This window comes from Phyllostomus hastatus, unplaced genomic scaffold (assembly GCF_019186645.2).
Source record: "Phyllostomus hastatus isolate PE091 unplaced genomic scaffold, TTU_PhHast_1.1 phas_contig_209, whole genome shotgun sequence".
NCBI classification, from domain to species: domain Eukaryota; kingdom Metazoa; phylum Chordata; class Mammalia; order Chiroptera; family Phyllostomidae; genus Phyllostomus; species Phyllostomus hastatus.
In genome coordinates this window covers 4,081,581-4,104,473 of record NW_025333735.1, presented here as the reverse complement: position 1 = coordinate 4,104,473, position 22,893 = coordinate 4,081,581, and the positions used below count along the sequence as shown (strand labels likewise).

General features: G+C 39.1%; 1 protein-coding gene across 3 annotated transcripts; it reads left to right on the top strand.

Annotated features, from left to right (window-relative positions):
• Nucleotides 1-586: 586 nt before the first annotated feature.
• DNASE2B (deoxyribonuclease 2 beta) lies at nucleotides 587-12,409 on the top strand. 3 transcript variants are annotated; one of them, XM_045835507.1, is made up of 6 exons: nucleotides 587-882; nucleotides 3,769-3,946; nucleotides 7,375-7,456; nucleotides 9,534-9,695; nucleotides 11,180-11,377; nucleotides 11,729-12,409. In XM_045835507.1, the coding sequence occupies exons 1-6, from the start codon at nucleotides 773-775 to the stop codon at nucleotides 12,067-12,069; spliced, it is 1,071 nt and encodes a 356-aa protein (XP_045691463.1). In that variant the 5' UTR covers nucleotides 587-772; the 3' UTR covers nucleotides 12,070-12,409. The 3 variants fall into 3 exon arrangements, with proteins under 3 accessions (XP_045691463.1, XP_045691464.1, XP_045691465.1); XM_045835509.1 differs by lacking the exon at nucleotides 587-882 and adding an exon at nucleotides 6,099-6,234 and having other exon boundaries at nucleotides 3,896-3,946; XM_045835508.1 differs by lacking the exon at nucleotides 9,534-9,695.
• The last annotated feature ends 10,484 nt before the right edge of the window (nucleotides 12,410-22,893 follow it).

Genomic DNA, 22,893 nt, shown 5'->3' with positions numbered 1-22,893 from the left:
CCCTGAAATACCCCTTAGGAACTGTTTACTTAAGACAGATCTGGCTGATGTGGGTCAGTGGATTGAGCACCGGCCTGTGAACCAAAGGGTTGCCAGTTCAATTCACAGTCTAGGGCACGTGCCTGGGTTGTTGGCCAGGTTCCCCAGTAGTGGTGCTTAAAAAGCAAACACACATTGATGCTTTTCTCCCTCTTTCTCCCTCCCTTCCCCTCTCTAAAAATAAGTAAATAAAATATTTTTAAAAAGAGTACATCTTTGTGAAATTAAAAAAATGATAATATTATAAATGATAGATTCTAGTTATAACTAAGCCATAAATAAGATCTTGTCATTTCTGTTTAATGTGTGAATGATAAGCATTTGCTCTCATTTGCAGAGAGGCAATTGTGAGGGGAAAAAACCATGAAATATATTTAATTCAACATCTACTTACCAACATGGAATTTCCCTGTCTACTGAATTTTATATTACACAACATTCACTCCAAAGGGTTAAATATATTATCACTTTTTTCTCTTCAGGATTTTTTGATGACTTTGCAAACTAGTCAACAATTCAGCACAAAGGCATCCGGAGTCACGCTGGCATGTTGTGACTGAATCATAAGGCTACATGGGATTTGTCCCATTCTGAAAATGCCCGAACCATGAACACAGAGGCAAATGAAGTCAAGTGTCAAAGCCAGCACTGACTGAGAGAGACTTGTAACGCAGACTCCACAATCCATGGGGAAGTTTTCTGCTGTGCATGGAATAGAGGAGACAGACAGAAAATGACAGCAAGTCTTCTAAGAATAGCCCTTGCTTTACTCTCACTTGGCCTCTGTGGGGTCTTGGAGGCGACAATATCATGCAGAAACGAAGAAGGGGATGCTGTGGACTGGTAGGTAAAAGAAATGAATGTTTTGGTGCATGCAAATAGAAAGCCAGAGTGTCAGATGCAAATTGGTTCACTGTAAAGTTCCAAAGGAGACGTTACCCCATGCCTCCTCTTAAGAAAAAAGGAAATTAAAGAAGAGAAGAAATTAAATGGGCCAAATATTCAGATAAAGGTAGGCTTCCGAGTGAGGGCACTGCCTCCGGAGAAACCTGAGCAGCCCCTGAGGGCCTGCCCCACTGCTTTCAGTGGAGCAAGGCTGGTGGCCACAGATGTGGGGTGGAGCTGAAACTTCTCAGTTGGCAGTTTCATTTAATTGCGTTGTGGCTTTGCTAACAGAACCCTTCCAACATCCTTTTAGAGACTGTCAAAGGAGAGAAGGCAGATTATTTTCTTTTTGCACTGGAGCTTATGCTTCTCATTATGGCAATAAGAGGGCACGATCATACATAGTACTGTGTGGTTAATCTTTACTAGGCAGCACAAGCAGCTATTGGAGTGGGGAATGGACAGAGGCTTCTTGGACAGTGTCAACGCGATTAAACAGCTTTGTATCATAGTCATGGGTCCCCTAAAGCTTTGATCATTTTTTCACTCTTTAATTAGGGTATTTTGGTGTGCCATTACAGTTGGCATCAAGCTTTGTGTAAACTTCAGGCTAGAAAACACAGGCGCACTGAACTCAGCCTCTCAGCAAACAGTTACTCAGCTCACACCAGGCTCTGTGCTGAGTTTTAAAAATATAAATATGGACAAAACATAGTTCTTGCCTTCAAGGAGCTCATAGTTATGTGGTAAGGGCACAGATGGGGCGCTGGGGAGCATAGAGCCCAAAAGGCTTCTCTGAGAACGTAGTTTTAAACTCAGTTTTAAGGACAAATGTAAGTTAGAAAAACAAGGGAGATGCAAGGGCATCTCAGGCCAGTGAAAGAGCAATGACAAGGTCTGGGACAAGAAACAAGGAGGAGAGTTTGAAAGAAGTTCAATACTGCTGGCACTTCAGAAGAAGGTGAGGAGATGGTAGGAGGTGAGCTTAGGGAAATAGGTAAAAGCCAGGTTATGAAGGGCTTAATGTGCTGAGCCCCAGAGTCTGAACTTGACATTGAAAGGGAACTATTGAAGGACTTCAGGCAGGGATGTGATGTGGTCAGATTTGCATTTTGCAGAAAGCCCACTAGCAGTACTATGAAGGCTGGCGAGCCGGAGACCAGTCTAGAGTCATTAAGGACCTTTGCAGCATTACAGGTGAGAAGTGGTGTGGACCCAACTTAGAGAAGGGGTAGTGGAAATAGAAATCAGGGAGCACTCTGAGAAGACTTCGTAATGAATTGGCCGAAGGTTGTAAGAGACTGGGAAAAGAAAGACTTTCAGGTTACTGGCTTCTGTGACTGCATGGATGTATTCCCTAATAGCAGGGGATGAGGACATTTGGAGCAAAATATCACAAACCTGGTTTCAAAAATAGGAAGATGGACTTTTCTGGAACATCCTGGCACTTAGGTTTATCTGACCTCAGCATAGAGGTCTGGGCTAAAAATCGAATTGGGAATCTTCAGCATGCAATTGGAGACAGTCGCTCGGGAAAAGCAGTGAAAAGCACTGATTTCCAACTGCTGTGCCATGGCACACTGACAGTGTATACACCCTTCACTGGTGGGCCACCAAATTGTTATCAATAATTAAAATTTATTCTTGCCATAACTAAATGGACAATCGCTTAGCAATATTGGTTGGGGGAATGCTGAGCTGAGCAGACTGTCAAGCTGCTGCAACTTACTGAGAGAGCTAAAGGGCAGAGTCATATTAAGGCCGGAACCAAAGAATAACTTCTTGCTTCCTGCCACATGAAAGGACCTTGCCCTGAGAGTAAGAAAGCATGGTCAGGGCAGGAGAAAGTTTACTTAAATAGAAGTAAGACTGAAGAAAACCAAATAAGCACTGAGAAGCTTTTATGGGCAGATGAGACACTGTTGTGTTGTAATAGTGAAAATTCTTTACAATGTTTTCCTATCGAGAACGTTTGAGGAATAAAGTTGGGGTTTGTAGCATTAGGGAATATTTGGATAGACTGGGGTGATTCTGCCCTCGGGAGACTTTTAACATGTCTGTAGGCAGTTTTGATAGGCACAACTGGGAGTAATACTGGCATCTAATAGGTGGGGGGCTACAGTGCTCTGGACAGTCCCCTACAACAAAGAATGCTCTGACTCAGAAGGTGAATAGAGCGCATGGAGAAACCCTGAGCTGGGTGATCCAAACAAGCGCAAATGCTGTGTTGGCCCAAACTCCTCTCCTCCCCAAAGGAGACATATACGAACAGGAGACAGTAGCAAAGGAAAGCAAAGCGCTACTTAATTAACTGGCCTTGGCCCTGAATTCTCTCTCAATGCGGAACATTCTGATAACCTGAGTTGAACAATGTGGTTGAAGCCAGAAACTCCATCTACCCAAAAACCCACACCTAAATCTCAGACCAAGCCAGCCAGTTGCAAAGATGAACATGTCAAGAACTTAGAGCAGAAGAGAAAATCTCATCAAAGACCTTCCAGCCCAGGCCTGGGCCTTGGTCTCCTGCTTGTGTGTAGCCATATTGACTGTAGAAACAACAGAGAGAGGCACTCTCGAAATACATGTACTTTTTACTACAGAAATCCCAACCATCGAGGCCTAGGAATGTGGCTTAGAATGTGCCCAATGAGACCCACGTTTCCTTGTGTGGGAACAAGCAAGAATAAGGGTGGGGAAAAAGGCTGAGCTCAAGCACATCCCTTTCCTTAGACTTAGAGGCCTTTTGTGAAATGTAAATGAAATGATATATTTAAGTGCTTTACATGGCAGCTGCCACCAGGGAAGCAGTCAGTAAAAGTAATTCACAATTATTTCTTTTGTTAGGTTTACCTTTTACAAGTTACCTAAAAGGCAAGACCAGGAAAGTAGAAAGACTGGGTTAGAGTATCTATACCTAGACTCTACAACCAGAAGCTGGAGGAGGAGTAAACATCTGATGAATACCACCAAGAGTGCTTTGGGGAGGACATTAGAACAGCTATATGAAGCATATGCCTCCAAGGTATGTCATAGTTCATTATTAATTTGAATCATATAAAATGCATAAAACAGAATCTAAAGCTCCCAAAAGATTTTAACTGTTCCCTTACCCAACCCCCAATCTTAGCAATGTGATTCACAATCTGCATCACTCTGAGCGCCAGCTTAGGGAACATGTCATCAGACTCCACAGTAATGCCAAATTGTTGGTTCATTCAGCACCATGTCCAACGGTATCACTGGGCAAGATGCGAACTAATTACACATTGAAGCCTTCTGGCTGCCAAATTCTGCCAATTTTCTTAGTGCTTGCTATCTTATCCCTCTAATGGAAATAGGGAGCAGAGACCTCTCCTGTTATGATGCAGCATAGATCTTTGATGAATCTGTCATGAGTTACAGGGATGTTTATGCCATGCTGGTGATGCATGGTAGTTACCTACACAGAGGGTCACTCAGTCTTCCTCTTAATTAATCTTTTTCAAAATGGTAGGTTGAGGGCTCAGACTCTAGTTTAAGATCCTTGAACTAACTTGCCTGAATGGAGCTTAAACCTGCTACCTGGGCTTCATCAGGCAGTGAGGTAACCAGCAAAAGAGACATGGGTAAGGAGGCCTGCTGGCCAGTGTGGACAGTCTCCCGGAGTTCCAGGCCTCACGTGCTATTCAGTGACAAGACACTGCTTTCCAACCAGATGTGACAAGTAGAATCAAACAATAATCAATGTCTGATTACACCTGGTTGTACATTTACTAACCAATGACTTACACAGAAGTCAGTGTATAAAATGACTCAGCACTTACAATGTGCTAAACCTGTACCGATGGTAACTAATTTAATCCCTACAACAATGCTGTGTTAGACTTTAGTACTGTAGAACATGTGTGTCTGAGTATTTGCTCAAAAGGTGCAGAGAGCGGTCACTGTGTACACTTACACTCACTTTTTCACCTGCCATTAAAACCAGCATTTGGAGCCAAGTTACAAAGTCAAAACTTACCTGTCAGCTGGTTGAGTCCCTGTGATGTGCCAGGCACTGTTGTTCTAGGCACTTTTAAAAAATATTTTATCTCAGCAACAGCTTTGCTTTGAATTAATTAGATTAATTGTGTAAAATCAAAACCGCCTGCAGCTGCTTACATTTTCCAAGGTTGGGGCAGAGGATCTGGAACACAACTCAGCAGTTAGAAAATACACTTACATGGTGCCCTTCTCCATCTCAGACACTGAGGGCTGTGTGTTGGGGTGGGGAGTGGGGCGGGGGGCGGGGGGAAACAACATTGTTAAGCCTCTGTCATTTACCTTAGTTGGGGCAGATGGTTCTTAGTTTGGCAGAATATAATAATGATCTTTGGAGGCTCAGGAAGGCAAGAGAGCTAAACTGCAATATGAATGAGGGTAGATGGGAGCTAGAAATTAAAAAGTATAAGAAGCATGGAGGGAGACTGGGGGCAGGTCAGCTTGATAATGTCCAATCATTCAATGTTCACACCTTCAGTAAAACCTGCTCATACACAATGTCTTCACTGATGAATTCTAGGGGAAGGGAAATGACAGTAAAAGGTTGATTTCCATGACTGATTGGCATGGAGTGAAAAGAAGAACAACACTGGGTAATATCCATGTGAGATTGGGTGCTCTTTGGACCCTGGAACTATGTGCCAGAGTGACCATGAGAACTTAACTCTCTACCTCGTGACCTGGAATTGAACTTCTGAGAGTATTCCAGATCAGACCAACTACTTTTATATTTCAAATGTCAAGGTGACCTCAGCCAATATCTGGATTACATTTAAAATTGTTTCTCTTCTTTTGCCTTTGTAGATAAGAGCCTTCCATACACCTTCATAATAATGCTTATCAAACTATTATGTGGCAGTTGCCTGTACTTGTCTTTCTATATTCCTTTCAAGGCTGAGAACAGAGCCCGTACCTGTCTTGTTCAATATCCAGTAATCAAAATACTCCCCAACACATGTGTTAAAGGAATAAAGCTGTCCAGAGGCATGTGCTTACATCTGTCTATTCTAAAGTCCCTGATCTTTCCTCTGTATCAGAGAGCCTCTCTCCCCACTAGGGCTACAACCCTTACACCTTAGCTAGCTGTTCAAACCTGGTTAGAATAATACATGTCATCTACTATAAGAATAAATTTCCTCATTGAATCTTCCCAGAGCTCCTCCACATTGCACCCCAAAGGCACACAATGGCCTCACCACCACTTCGCTGCAGGCTCACAGAGTGACTGTCAAGTGCTCCAGAGGAGACATAAACGCCAGCGGTAGCTGTGGTCAATGATGGAAAACGAGCGTGAGAAAACAACTTCCTTTCCTGATATTCCTAAACACAGTGGCCAGGAATGCTGCAACACACAGATTGTGTGGCACACTTTTTTACAAATGTGTTTAGACTACAAATAATTAAGCAACTGTAAGAGATTCAGTTATTGACTATTTTTCTGAGACAAAAGCAAGGACCTTTTTTTAAAAAATAGGTTGTTCTTTCCTGCTTTAATTATGTTGCTTAGATTATTTTTTAAAAATCGACATTATCGACTTCAATAAAAGTCACTGCTTTCATGTCATGAAGCAGTGACTTTTATTGAAGTCGATAATGTGAAGCAGTGACTTTTATTGAAGTCGATAATGTCGATTTTTAATGAAAAAAATGAAACTGCACAGAACAAATATAAGCAAGTTTCTAAAACATGACACTGAGATACTCTCAAAATAATAGCTTCACTTTGACTCAGAGATGTGGCCAACAGTTTGGAGAATTCATTAATATTTTCCCTTACCAGAGGAAACCAATACCACACATTCAGTTTCACCACTTTTTCTAATCAGGGTATATCGAGTTAAAAAGGTGAAGAAATACGGAAAGGGACGAGAAAAACCCTGCCTCGTCAGGGAGGTAGAGGGAGCAGAATGAGAAATCCTGATTAAACACAAAGCTACAATCAAGCAGCAAGGCACAGAATAGGCGGAGAGAATCAGATCCTGACAACCAGTTCTGTGTTGTACCAATAACATCAACGGGGGTGGGGGGGGCGGTTGTGGACAGGTATGATCCTTGGCTGGTTGTTCCTACTTCATTTCCTGAACAAATATTGAAGTACTTTTTTTTTTATCATATACTGGTTGCCAAATTAGAAACATCGGCCAAAAGCAACCCAAAATAAGAGGAATATCACCCTCACACACACATATCACAATGCATAGGGCTCCTGTCTCACAAGACAAAGCCATACAGGTTAACAATGGACTTTCTGTCACTTGTCTTGTAGGTCTCAGAATTTTTATTGATGGGGAAGCTGCCTATTAGGGAACTGGATTGCTTCTCACGTATATTAATGAAAGCTCTGCATCACAGGCTAGGCAGCTGGTAGAAATGTTATGAGCATTTGAAGTGGAAGATTTCCACCATTATAACCCTAATATGTTCCTGCAGAACAACAACACTGCCTATCTAATGTACAATGATGGAGTCCCTAAATCTGTGAATTACAGCAGAAAGTACGGACACACCAAAGGTATGACGAATACTCAGTTTCTCTTTCCTACTGGAAATTAACATTTTCTTGAACATTCCATCTTGAATATTTTTATATTCCACATTAAAAAGACAGCTTTTGTTTTTAATGCTTTATTTTGAGTTATCAAAATGTGTGATTTCTATATCACAAGTTATAATTACATAATTTGACTGGGCAATTTCCTTCTCACAAAGGCCCTTGGAGTTGAGCCTTGATTACTGTTGTCAGGTGAGCAGAAGGGATTTAGCCAGCTGGTCAGCTATAAGGACTGGCTGTGACCACTGCCCACCACCCTCTGCCCTATTCGAAAGATCAGCTGTGCAGCGGCAGGGTGGTGGTGCTCTGACGTGGGCTGTAGCTTCCAGTGTGAGGTCAGGCCCTGGGATTTTTCCAGGTGGTGCAAGTCAAAATCAACCCCCACCTGTGCTCTGCCTGAGGCTACCCTGCCTGAGCTATAAATCAATCTGAGATGGCTGCTACTTGTGCTGGGCTTGGAGATTCCCAAGGCAAGCCGAACTGTGGATGTAGGCTGGCTGCTGTTAGTGCCGGGCCTGGGGCCACTTAGCAAGGGGTACAAGGACTGGGGGCTCACTGAGGCCAGCTGTTGCTTGTTTGATAGCATTTAGGAAGTTGTGAAACATGAGCCAAGACCAGCCATTCATATGGAAAAGTCAGTTAACAGCTTGGGTGGGCCCATAAATTGGGTGGGGGGGAGTCTCAGGGGATCTCCAGAGTGAGACAAACAGTATTAGCCATGTTGATAGAGTCTCAGATACGGCACCTGCCTGCTGGCTCTGTGGCCCTGTTGGGGGAGGGCTTAGAAAAGGGACCATGGCCTCTGCCCACCTTTCTGTCTGGGAGAAAGCTGTCCCCCAACTCCTGACTTGATGCCAGACACTTCAGTTCCTCCCTGTGTGCCACTGGTGCCTCTCAAGCTGCTACCCCAGTGCTGGAGCTCAGAGGGAGGGAGTCTGAGTAAGTCCCTGTGTGGGTTCTTTAAGGAGAACTGCTTGGGACTCCAGAAGTTTCTTCCACCAACTTAATCCCTCTACTGCAGGTATTGATTCTATATACACTGGGAGAGCAATAGCGTGCTTTCTTTAAAGGAGTTTTTGATAGAGAAATAACTGGTAGACATTTGGTTTCTACTTAACAATAAGGCAAACTTGAATAAGCTTTATGTTTGCATGGTCATGTGAAAACTAGAAAGTCTTGTCAGCATACCAAAACCACCCTGATTTATTTATAAACACAAAATAGTCATAGATGCCTGTTGGACAGGGTTGATTTTTTCATGTCACAAGACGATGAAAATCTTTGTTTTCTTCCTTCTGGCTTCCATGTTATTTTGCTCTAGAGAGTTTTATTAAAACACAATGACCTGGAATGCTCTGGCATGGCTTCCTTTTTTTCTCTTTGCTTCTTTGTGTATGTGTGTCGGGAGGTGCTTTCGGAACTGGGTAATTCTTCTGCAAATAAATGAGCATCCATTCCTTACAACAAATAACTGCAAGTATGTTTCTTCATTTGGTATTTTCTCTTTCAACTCTGTTTTTTAGCTGGCTTTTGAAAATAACTTAGCTGCTTAGCAGTGAAGACCTATCTAAAGCTTGCCAGGTGGCTGTATAGTTTTAACAAGGTCAAATTCAAATTTAGCAAATTTGCATTCTGTCAGAACAAATTTTCTTTGTGGTTTCAACATGAAATTCCTCTAGATTCCTAACGGGGATGGTTGCCCTCAATCCCATTTTCTGGTAGCTTATTATCAGGAATGGGGTGATATAATATGGGCCTGAACTGGTTTCGAAATCTTGGAAAAAATTGGTGTGATCCTTGTGATTATCAGCCTAATAAAATATTAGTCTTGAAGGCAGGGCAAGGGAGAGCAATGGGGGTAAATTGGGATGACTGTTATAGAACAACAATAAAAATACATAATTATATATAATTATATATATTTATATCTACATATATTAGCCTGAAGTATAAATGGGCTTAAATTTTGTACCTCTGAAGTCTTTTAAAAAGGAGCTTCATGTTTCTGATTTATCTGTGTTAACTGTATCTTTGGTAGGTTTATTGCTTTGGAACAAAGTCCAGGGGTTCTGGCTGATTCATTCTATCCCCCAGTTTCCTCCAATTCCTGAAGAAGGCTATGGTTATCCGCCCTCAGGGAGACGCAATGGACAAATTGGCATCTGCATAACTTTCAAGTATAACCAGTATGAAGCTATAGGTAACATTAGAGTGTGTACAAAAATATAATAATGTTGGAGAAGGGGCTATATTAATATATTGGGGCTATAGTAATAAATTTGTCACTTCATTTGTTTTTCCACTCATAGACATCCTGATCCCTATATTCTAATGTTGGCTTTTCCATGGTGAGACCTGGGGCAGACTCACCTACTGGACCTTGATTTCCTGGTCCTTCAATGAATTCTGTGAATTTATTCAGGGGTAGTAGTTTCAAATATCTACAGGGACCAGGTAGGTAACATAAATGAGGGGAAACAGGTGAATGTTACATGGGCAGTGTCCATAGTAACAAGCTGAGGCGTTAACTCTCTGCAGCTTCCCTCAAAAGCTTCAGCTCCATTGCATTGTAGCTCTGCAGGAATGCAGAACTAATGGTTGCAGATGTCCATATTTTATGAGTAAATAAAATCTAGGGGTGTGTATGTGTGTCTATATGTGTGTGTGTATGTGTGAGAGAGAGAGAGAGAGAAAGAGAGAGAGAGGGAAAAAAATCCTGCTTTTTAAATATAGTCTCAGCCCTAGCTGGTATGGCTCAGTGAATTGAGTGCCAGCTTGCAAACCAAAGAGTCAATGGTTTGAATCCCAGACAGAGCTCATGCCTGGATTGCGAGCCATGTCCCTGGTTGGGGGCACATAAGAGGCAACCACACATTGATGTTTCTCCCTCCCTGCCTCTCTGTGTAAAAATAAATAAAATCTTTTAATAAATAAAGAAATATAGCCTCAGTCTTACATATTTTTTAAAAAATTGTGTAGATCTCATATTGCCTGTAGGCTGCCAACCTGGCCCTTCTGAACCCCCAGGTCTCAAGCCCAAATGGCCCAATTCTTGGGTTTGGAAAACTATGATAGGGGAGGTAAATAGTTAAAGAGTGACTTGCCTTTAGATAAAAGAGGTTTAGAAATGTTTTTCATCCAATTTTCATCACATGACAAGGATTTCTGAGTCTAATCAAACCCCAGTCTAACTAGTGGAGTTTATGTAATGATTAGACAGGTGAATTACATGAGCTCAGGTATGTGCATCATGGATTGATCATTCCTGAAGCTGGATGACTGGTATGTGGGAGCTCTCTATGTTTTTGTATATGTACATAGAGAAGAAAAACATATGCCTGGGTTTGAATATCAACTCCTTCAGTTACAAGCTTTATAACCATGAGCATGTGACATGACTTCTCCATTAATTCTTCTATAAAATAAGGATAATGACAAACTCAATAATAAGAATGCTATTAGGATTAATTAGTAAACCCATGTAAAACTCATAGAACAATGCCTGCAAAGTAGGAAGTGCTCAATATGTGTCAACTGTTTTAACCCAAAAGTTATTTGAAAACAATTGGCTTTCAGAAGGGAATGCTTTTGTTCTGCTTTTTAGTTCACAAAAAAAGCTGTAATATCAATAAGATTTCCATTTGTATCTTAATTCTCAATTTTTCTTTATTATGTTTTTTTCAGATTCTCAACTCTTGGTCTGCAACCCAAACATTTATAGCTGTTCCATCCCTGCTATGTTTCACCAAGAGCTTGCTCACATGCCCCAGCTGTGTGCCAGGTCCAGCCCCTCGGAGATCCCTGGCCGGCACCTCGCCTCACTTCAGTCGGCCCATGGACAGAACTTCCTCCATTTTGCAAAGTCTGATTCTTTTCTTGATGGTATGAAAGACCATCATTTAACAATATGCTAAAAACTCTGCTGTTGAACTCATTTTGGCTTGTGTATAAGAAATATTCTGATTATTCAGGAGAAGAGAAGCCGAAAATAGGGAAAGAACATTTTTAGACACCAATATCATCTTCGTAATAATAATAATAATCATTTTTATTTGCATATTACTTTAGCATTTACAAAATGTTCTCCCACCCACTATCTTAATTTGTTGTTATTAGTGTATTTGTGACATTCACATATCAGGTATGAATGATGATTTTCATTCCCGAAGATATTTTAGAGACTTATCTAAATATAAATACTAATCTTACTGTCTATCTCTTTATAAACTCTAGACATCTTTGTAGCCTGGATGGCTCAACATTTGAAGACACATTTGTTAACTGAAACCTGGCAGCGAAAGAGACAACAGCTTCCTTCAAACTGCTCCCTTCCTTACCACGTCTACAATATCAAAGCAATTAAGATATCTGGACACTCTTATTTCAGTTCTCATCAGGATCATGCCAAATGGTGTGTTTCCCAAAAAAGGACCAAAAATCGCTGGACATGTATTGGAGACCTAAATCGGAGCCCATATCAAGCACTCAGAAGTGGGGGATTCATCTGTACCCAGAATCAGCATATTTACCAAGCATTTCAAGGATTAGTTTTGTATTATGAGAACTGTAACTAAACCTGGTGAATGGACATATATACTATCATTTTCAATATTGACAATGGATCTTCTTCCATTAGATTCATTCTTTATATTTTAAAAGCCTATGAGTGTATGTATAATCCAAAGATTATCAAGCAAAACACTTTCCTCCCATGTTTACCATTTGTCTTCTATTTAGTGGCAATTTTATTTACCTTGTACTTATTCCCTAAGCATAAGCTACCATATATAACTGAAATGTGAATGAAAGGAAAAATATTTGCTCCATGTTAGTCCACTCAATTGTTCACAGACTGACTGGTAATCTTGTGAATTAAATTTCATCTCTATCATAAAAAATGTCCCTGACTCTCCTACCCACCTTATTTTTTTTTAAAGGAAAAAACATCTCTTTCTCTGTGTACTCCATGCTGTTTACGCTTATTCCCTTTAAATTTCTTTCTCATTGGTTTATGGTTAAGCCATGTCATTCTTGCAGCTGCTACTTACTAATTGCATGATCTTGGATCATTCACTTGAACTCTCTGAGCCTTAGTTTTCTTACCTATGAAATGGAGAAAATAAGTCTGACACCGAGGTGGCAATGCTAGTGGAATTTTAATCTGAAGTCCCACACCCAGCTAAAAGAGACAAAAGCTTAGAAATGAGTAATATGCTTCCAAAAAAATTCTAAGTCAGATTAGGAAAAAGAAAAAAAAAACAGTATCTAAGTCTAGCCCATCAACTTAGAGGAAATAAAAAAGTGTAACATAAAGAACCCAGAATCGAATTAATAATTTTAATTCCAGGATGTTTTATTTTCTTTAATTCTTATCAATAAACATAACTACTATATAAATTAATGATAATAAATTTGTATTAAGTACCAGTTACTTAATAAAGTTTGAGGTATGGTTTCTAATTTCAAGAAGCTTACCATCTAGCAAAAGTAATCACAATATCAGGAAGGATTGCAGAATAACATGTTTCTTTTTATTTGCATTTTATTTTTATTTTCAAATTTATCGTTATTATTTTATTTTTTTTTTTAGTAGTGTCCTTGCCTGTGCCTTAGCAATATCAGCTGGTGGCCTTGAACAGCAGAAAAACAGTGCTGGACCTTTGGGCCAAGCTTCTTAGGCTCCTTACCATTCCCATTGCCGAGAATACTGTTCTGATCAGATGTGTCTATCCCATCCCTCTCTGATTCAGTGGCTTCTAACAAAGTTGACATCCTGGCATTCTGAAAGAATTGACCTAACAACATCCAAAGTGTCTCTTTCATCCTCATGGAGTCAGTCACTTTTTCTGTAACATGTGGCTATTGACCTTGATGTTGAAGACTTAACTCATCCCCACCCAAGAAGAGGAAGGTTATTACCTCCCTCCCCAGTAGTGGGAAAAATGAGCCTCATTAATATTTCCAGTGTCCCTTGAGAGGTACAGAAGTTCAGTGTTATAAGTGGCATTTGTTATTTTTTTAAAATTTCATATCTGCCACTAAGACACTACAAATTGTTAATGCCTATATAACACATCATTTAATGATGATAAAGCAAGTATAAACTGAAAGAGGGAAAAGATAGATGCAATCATTTATACAGAGAGAATAGACTAAAACTTGCAGCTAAATTATATATGATCGGGTTTTTGAAGTATCAGATATTCAGTAATACTTTTAACACCTTCCTTTATTTTTTTAAAGATTTTATTTATTTTTAGAGAGAGGGGAAGGGAAGGAGAAAGAGAGAAATATCAATGTGTGGTTGCTTCCTGCATGCCCCGCAGTGGGGACCTGGCCTGCAACCCAGGCATGTGCCCTGACTGGAAATTGAACCTGTGACCCTCTGGTTTGCAGGCCGTCACTCAGTCCACTGAGCCACACCAGCCAAGGCTTAGCACCTTTTTATATGCCTCAATTTAGTCACATGAATTTAACACATTCTCTCATTTTATCATGATTTTTAATGTGTATCCTGACCCTAAACTGTGTATTATGATGCAGTGTGTCAGCTACAGTCATAGCATATGTTTTGCTCCAATAACAGAGACAAAAGATTTAATCAAATATGGTTCAGCTGCTACAGTTGCATGATTAAAAACCATTTTAATCACACCAAATGTCCATGGCCCAAATAGTCGAGGCCTGCCATTTGTCTTCCATTTCAGGTTTGAGTAAATGGGCACTTTTAATCATATGGGTCATTTGGGAGCCTTGTTCTTTTGTACTTTGCTTTGCTAATGAAGGAACTTGTAGAAACAAGCAAAAAAAGTAATCATAACAATAACTAGAACTAGTACTTACCAAATATTTACTATATAGTAAAATTCAACCCACATTTTAATCTTTAAAATGTTTAATTATACTAAACAAATATTTTATATTTGTTTCAGGTGTACAGCATAGTGGTTAAACACATATAATTTACCAAGGATCCCCAATAAGTCTAGTACCCACCTGGCACCATACATAGTTATTACAATATTACTGACTGCATTCTCTATGCCATACTTTATGTCTTCATGACTATTTTGTAACTACCAACTTCTATTTCTTAATACCTTCACCTTTTCAACCTAACCCCCCAATCCTCTCCCATTTGGCAGCCATCAGTTTGCTCTCTGTACCTATGAGTCTGTTTCTGTTTTGTTTGTTCATTTATTTTGTTCTTTAGATTCTATATACAAGTGAAATCATATGGTATTTGTCTTTCTCTGACTTATTATATTTATCATAATACCTTCTAGGTCCATCCATTTGTCACAAATGGTAAGATTTTTTCTTTTTTATGGCCTTGCCTATATGGTCAATTAATAAATGACAAAGGAGGCAAGCATATACAATGGGGTAAAGACTGTCTCTTCAGTAAATAGTGTTGGCTGACAGTGACCAGAGGGGAGAGAGGAGGGAATTTCAGGGGAAAGGGGGAAAGGTTTGCAGGAACAAGTATAAAGGACACATGGACAAAAACAAGGGAGGGTAGAAACAGGAGGGAGGTGGGGAGGGCTGGGGATGGACTGGAATGGGGATAAAAGGCAAAAAACTGTACTTGAACAACAAAATAAAATAAAAATTTAAAAATAAATACACAGTATTGGGAAAATTGAATAGCTACAGGTAAAAAAAAAAAAGAAAAAGAAACCAGACCAGTTTCTTATACCATATGCAGGAATGAATTCAAATGGAGTAAAGACTTAAATGTAATATATAAAACCATAAAACTAGAAGAAAACATAGGCAGTAAAATCTCTGACATTTCTCTTAGCAATATTTTTCCATTATAACTCCTTGAGCAATGGAAGTAAAAGAAAATATAAACAAACAACACTACATCAAACTAAAATGTTTTGCACAGCTAAAGAAATCATTAAAAAAATAAAAAGGCAACCTACTGAATGGAATAAGATATTTGCCAATGATACATTTGACAAAGGGTTAATATCCAAAAGTTATAAAGAACACATACAACTTAACACCAAAAGAACAAAACAACAACAACAACAACAACAACAAAAACACAAACAATTCAATAAAAAAAGGCAGAGGACCTGAATACACGTTTCTCCAAAGAGGACATACAAATGGTGAACAGACACATGAAAAGATGCTTAATGTCACTAATCATCAGAGAAATGCAAATTAAAACCACAATGAGCTACCATCTCACACCTGTCAGAATGGCCATCATTAATAAATCAACAAACAAGGTTGGCGAAGATGTGCAGAAAAGGGACCCTTTGTTGGTAGGAATGCCAATTGGTGCAGCCACTATGGAAGACAGTATGGAGGTTCCTCCAAAAATTAAAAATAGAACTGCCTTATGACCCAGCAATTCCACTTCTGGATATTTAGCTGAAGAAATCCTAACAATAGCATGCAGTAAGAGCTGTTAGTACCTTAACATTTTACTGATATGAAAACTGAAGCCTATGGAGTTCCAAAAAAAGTGCCTACAGCATCACAGAAGTCTATCTGACCTGTAAGGCTATGCTTTTAACTTCTATTCCAAAAGACAGTAAAAGAAAATGATGCAATATGGGATCATTTGTATCTTGATATCTCTATAACAACCAAGGTTCATGAGACCTACTGGCAATGGTTTAATGACAGGCAGAGAGATAAAGCTAAGTTTATCTTCTGTCAGAAGCAAGCATGAGGTATGTGTATGTTGAATAAATTTAAATGCTTGAAAATATGAAAAAAAAACTTGAAGAGGCTAAAAAAATATATTTTGGCCTCTCAAAGGGCATCTGAGTATAAACAATTATAATAAAATAGTATTAAAAGAGAAATACAAAGTAGAAGATCCTGACTTCAAAGGTGAAGAGTTTCAAAATTTGATCCTATAAAGAATAAATGAAAAGGTAAAAGAAAGCAAAGGTGAAGAAATTCTACTGAGTGAAAAATGCACAATAAATATGAGCCTACTTTCTCAAAAGGCAAATCCACACTTTCCAGAAAAGTGTTTTCATTCCAAGCTTAGCAGAAGAGAATCAAAATCAGAACCCATAGAATAAGGAATATAGAAATGTGACAGAGAGAAGAAAAATAATGACCCACCGGAAATGCATATGGTTCCTTCTAAAGGGGGAGACAGGGAGTGACTAGCCCTCTTATCCCCACCCTCCTTGAGGAAGGAAAAAGAAATGCTAGAAAGAAATTAAACTGTCCCTGTAGTTCAAGGATACCACATACCCTGGAGGAAAAATTATATCTTGCTGTTGGAAGTTTCCTGTGATAAAGCTCAGAGGCAGCAGCAATAAACCAAAGAAAGCTAGCATTGCTATCTTCTCAAGCATACGCTCAGGAACGCTACCCAGTGATGCTGATTCCTATAGGGAGACTAGGATGCATCTTTAGGAGAATGACATTATTGGACGAAACCTGAAACATTTGAGACTATAGGGAATGTTTTTGTTGATTCTGTTTGGGTGAAATGGGAGGATATGGGAGATATTAATGAGTAAAATTTAAGTTCTAAACTATGGTTTAAAGTAAGTCCTGGAATGAAAGGCTCATATTTAAGATGTGAGTGTATCTTACAAAAAAGGGTAGGATGTGTTTGGCTGGATATTACTTAATGTGATAGTGGAGAAAAAAATTAAAAACAAAATAAACCTATGGCACTGATTTGAGTGAAGGATGGCAGTTCTAACATGAAAATTCCAAATCATTTCTGCTATGCCCTCATACCCTTCTTAGGAAGCTATTTTCCACAAACTGTTGGTATCAAGCGACCCTTCCCTCTTCAGCTCCAAATAAGTAGGCCAATAGTGGACATATGACACCAAAGAAAATGAGCCATAGGCTAAGCCCTAGCCTAAGCCAAGGCATCAGATTTGAAAGAGAGCTTAAAGCAGGGGTACCAAAATGGAGCTTGGGGGTTAGGGTACTTGATCAGGAGGATCATGTCCACTAAAGATAACATCACCATTTTCTGTCTTATGCATGAGAATGCAGGGCTGCAGAAGCTAGAGAATGGCATATATGTACCACAAGATCAAAGGGCAAAGAGAAAGTGATAGCAATTCCCAACGGTCTAGAAGTCAGCTGAGTTCCTTGTGGCACCCAGCAATTTTCCCCAGTCACATACTCTATGAAGATGACATACCCCCACATTCCTTTATTAAATACCCCATTTTTAGCTTAAGCTAGCTTGAGTACGTTCCTGTTTCTTGCAAGCAAGCAACTCTTGTCTAACTCAAGTAATCAAAAGAATGACATTGTGAGCATAATGCCAAATCACCTCAACTGGAATAATAATTGAAAAATGGGTCATAAACAATTCTCACAGTTTCACAATCTTGGGTGTTTTACGTATCAACATAGTACATGGCTTATAAAGGAAGTAAACTTGAGATTATGGAATAGCATAATAAATGTGCTTCATAGGAAGCAATAGGAAGAATTGAGTGGGATAGAATAAGAAAAAGTAATGAGATTCAAATATTCAGACATTTACTAAGGGTTTTATTCAACTAAAATAATTCTTAATTAACTTTTGACTTGACACACTGACAATTTCATCTCCCAAAGAGTAGATGAAGTGACCAGAACCTAAGATTTGAAAAAAAAGGAGTGGTTTGTTGGTGAAATTAAAGTAATGGTTCCCCAGGAGAAAAATATCCCCAGATGAGTATTAGGGAAAGAAAAGTTGAATATAGCCGAAGTTTAGAAAGTCTGAGCTTGAGATATAGGGGGAAAAAATGATCACATGGTAGAAGACCCTTAAAGGGAATGAAGTTCAAGAGGTTAAGAAGGTATCAAGAATGAAATCCTGACTATGTGATGTGTCCATGAGAAAGGAAAGGAGAAAGTGCCCACAATGTAACTACACAGCCTGCTTTCTCACAAGCTCCCTTAGGTACATACATAACATGGGAGGAAAAAAAACAGTGAACAGGGAAGAATAAAAGAATGGTACCAATCTATACACAGAATTATATGAAATCACAATGGTTACTTATTACAAAAAATGTGAAGGTTAACAAAAAATGTTTTATACTTATTTTTGGATCAGAATTACATTAGAACTAATAGTAGTTTGTGAATGACAAAAAAAAAAGCCATCTCTTTTATCTTTGTCTTTTCAGTAAAGATGAATGGTATTTTAACCAAGAAGGCAGAAAAAAAATGGTCGGAGACAAGGAAATTAAGAGCACTATAATGCAGTTTTAAACATTGCATTACACTCCTTTAATGCAATGAGTTTATGTTTCCAGGCCCAATCAATTATAGTGAAAACTACTGAAAGACCAGAAATCTTTGAGAAAACATGAAAGACAGATTAATATAATTTTAATTTTCAAAACTGGATGGAAGGTGTGGTCTCAATCCTCAGCATAAATCTTCAGTGGATCTCTAAAGGGCCAGACTGTAAACCTTCAGAAAATGATGAACTAGACAATCTGCAGGTATCTGCAGGAGCCAGGTCCTCAAAGAGTCAGTCATCTCTAACTCCCCATTTCCTTTTTGACAAGAGTTACGAGACTGGAAGAACATAAAAATGTAGGTATAATATCCTTGAGCTGCAACAAAACAAAAGTCTCTCTTGATATCCTTATGGTCAAGATGGTAACTTGGGATGAAATTGAGTACAGTTCAATGAATCTATGCATTATTCAAGGGGTAGTGATAGTGAATCTGTGTCAATTTGAAAGGAGGATCTTGGTGTCATACCAAAGAGCCCAAGCATTTTTTCCAATTTAATCTGTCAAACATAATCTAATCTATAATCTGTGGAGAGTAAAAAATACAACACTGTACAAGACAGACAGTCCCTGCTCTTATAGATCTTATATTTAAGTCTGTCCTTAGCCTTGTTCATAAACATTTTTATATGACTTTGGTCAGTATTCAGAAGATATATTCATTAAATTTGGATTTAACAAGCAGATAAAAGGAATAGCAGATCCAAGAAATGATGAAATTGCATTCTAATGAAATTTGAAAGGCCAGTGTCATGGGCTAAGCCAAATAATAGTTAATATAATAAGGATAAGTGTAAGACTCTGCCCTTAAATCCTAAACAACAACTACTACCCACAGTGGCCATCACAGAAGTATAGGTTGAGGGGAAATACAGTTTAGCAGCAGATAATGTAGAAAATTATCCAGAGGTTTTGGCAGGAAACTCAATATGACTAAATGGTGTGATTTGCTGAAAAAAGAAAAAAGGAATAAGATAATACAATCTTGAGATGTATGAACAGAACACATATTAGAAAGTAAGGAAACAGACATACTCTATCTTATGATAATGGCCTAACTACCGCCTTTATGAGGAATGTAGGGAGAGTGGAGGATATAGAAGATACTGGCCAGAATACTGATGGCTCATAAGACAGCAGAAGGAACAGTAGAAAGAAATGAAAATGTCTATTTCTAAAAGGCCTCACTGGGGACAGGATAGTTATTTTCAAATATATGACAGATTATTTGGGGGAGGAGCATCTACACTTATTCTATATGACATCTAGAGGCAGAGGCATTTTAAAAATGAAAATAAAGTGATGTATATTTAGTTCAAACTAACTACAGACGGTGTGGTCCAAACCTCTGGCTCCGGCCTATGATGTACCCTGGGCTCCTCTCCAGCTGTTCTCCCAGCTCTCTCCTGCACACTTGTTACACTTCACCCCCTCTGTTCTTCCCGATCCTAGAACTCACCAGCCCTGCCCCACCTCAAAGTCATGCACTTGCTGTTTTGCTATCTGAAAAACTTTTCTCCTAGATGTGTACATGACTGGCCTTTTCTCGTCATTAAGTCCCTCAGCAATTAAGTAATTTCTTTCGAGAGGTTTTTCCTGGTCACTGCTTAAATTAGCATCTCCAGTCACTTTCTAACACAACACCATTTTGTTATTTTTATTCTATTTTAGCATTTACCACTCATTATATAACATTGTCTTTGTGAAAGAACTTGGGTTTTTATGTTCTATTCACTGTTGAATGCCCAGTCCCTAGTGGAATGCCTGGAACATTGGGTACTCAGTAAATATCAGCTGAATGAATGAATGAGTGAACATAAAAGATGGCAAGTACATACATGTTTGAATGAAGAGCAAAATGGCATCGGCAGTCTGTGGTAGAGAGGATTCACACATAACTTGAAAGGCAGAACTGGCTGGATGATCTTAAATTGCTTTTCAACACTGAAATTATTATAATAAGCACTAAATTGTGGGATGTATAATAATTACACTGTTGGTTCAAAGAGAGAGGTGGTTGATGAAGAACAGTCAAGAAGTCTTCATTGAAGAAGTGGAAAATCAAGGGCTCTTCAAGGGTGGGAGGAAAGATATTCTAGGAGAAAGCAATACTATGAGCAAAGTCTTGGAGGTAGACTTGGGCAGCACATGAGAAGGAGGCAACTGTAAGGAGTGAGGCTTGACTAAAGGAGAGGATGTGCTTTGGGAACTGAAGATAATGAGATTAGACAGGTGAAGTAGAGGGCCACAATGTGAGGTGGGACCTTAAAGCCAAGCTATGAATTAAATTCAACAGACAAATTCTAAGTTTACTTTTTTATCTTCACCTGAAGATATTTTTTTGTTGCTTTTGGAAAGCAAGGAAGGGAGGGAGAGAAACATTGATATGAGAAGGCTGCATCGAGTGGTTGCTTCCTGTACACAACTGGACTGGGACTGAACCCACAACCTAGGCATGTACTCTAACCAGGAATCGAACCCACGACCCCTCGGTTACAGGATGACACTCCAACCAACTGAGCCATACCAGCCAGAGCATCCCTGAGTATTCTTGAGGATATAGATAAACACCATGATAGAGGCAATAATTTAAGGGAAGTTAGAATATGATAGCATCTTAGCTATCTTAGCCATCTTAGCTATTGTAATCAATTTGGACTAAATGATATCCTTTCAACTCTAAAACAATGTATTCTTTTCTATTCTATTCCATTTTAGGAGGCTCTGACAATAATCCCAATATGCAATATGATGTTCTAGCCTAAGACTGTAATGAGTAAAAGGAGCAGAGGTAAATGTGAGACACATTTTTTAAAAGCTGTGAAGATTTCATGCCTAAATTAATGATAATTATAGTTATTTCCATAATGGGAATGTGCTTATATAGTAGATGCTCAATAAATATTTGCTTGCTGCTGTAAAAAGATCCTATTACTGAACTCTGACAAGATATCTATAAACCTTTGTGTAAGAATGACAATGAATTTACACATACTCTGTCACTCAGACTCCTTTCTCACCAGTGTCCTGCAGGTGGCTGGCTGATTATGGCCACATGGAAAAAATGTCCTCTATTGTAAACAGATGGCCTCTATGACCTCTATCTTCCCCCCAGACCAGCTGCTACAACCTTGCATGACCAGACCGGACTTACAGGAGGCGACACCATAAAGGGATTAAAATGATATCTTATCCATCTTTCCAGCCCTTATACATTCAATGAATCTGGTCCTCTTCAATTAATTACTTTAAAAGCCTATCCTTTAGTCTTATTCTTCCCACTCTGACACTTCTGTTTAAAAAAAAATTTCAGAAGCTGCACACCAGCCAAACAATAAAAATGTCTCATCACTGCAAGCAGTAGCCTGTGCCATGTCACTGCCAAATCTCCCTTTAAGTGCCAACCCCCCCCCCCCCCCCGCCCCTGCATTAGGCCACAGTGGTTAGAGATCTGGACCCCAGCTCTCCCTAACCCTGGTTCACCCCCTCTTCCTTGTTTACTGGCCTCTCATTTCTTCTTTTTCCACTTGACTTATTTCCAATATTTCTTGATTTTTGTTGTTTTTTCCTCACAGTTTGTTTTAATAAGGTACTTTAAAGGACATGTTTACCACATGGGTGTTATTTGAATGGATTCAGTGTGCCATTCAATGAGAACCCAGCTGAATTTGGAAGGGAGCATAGTACAACATAGTACAACAGCTCTGTATTCACACAGCCCTAGCCCTGCCGACCTTGAGCAATTACAAGCTGTGTGACCTTGAACAAATTATTTAACCTCTCCAAATAATTTTCTCAATTGAAAAACAAGAATGATAATAATAGGAATAAGATAATCTATGTAAAACATTTCGTGCCTAGCACATAAAAATGTCCCCTTATCTTTTATTTTAAACTATCAGAAAAATAATATTACCTATATTAATCTTATTAATTCAGAGGTTGAGGGAAAAGTAAATGCTCTGCCTGCATCACATTGTAGCAACTACTCAATTCTGTGAATAAATCAGTCTAACAGATTGGTGCAAATAAAGCAAAGGAACCGAGAATGCTGCTTGAATTGTTCCCTTTCTCCATGGTGATAGTGCTTCCTCAGTAACAAACAGACAAACATATAAAAGCCAGTCATTTTTTACTTTATCTCCTACT

Bases quoted from the DNA above. Each gene is read 5' to 3' on its own strand.
- DNASE2B (XM_045835507.1), top strand. From the start codon at position 773: ATGACAGCAAGTCTTCTAAGAATAGCCCTTGCTTTACTCTCACTTGGC. The intron at 3,947-7,374 runs GTATGTCATAGT...ATGTTCCTGCAG, and splicing joins ATGAAGCATATGCCTCCAAG to AACAACAACACTGCCTATCT. The intron at 7,457-9,533 runs GTATGACGAATA...TATCTTTGGTAG, and splicing joins AAAGTACGGACACACCAAAG to GTTTATTGCTTTGGAACAAA.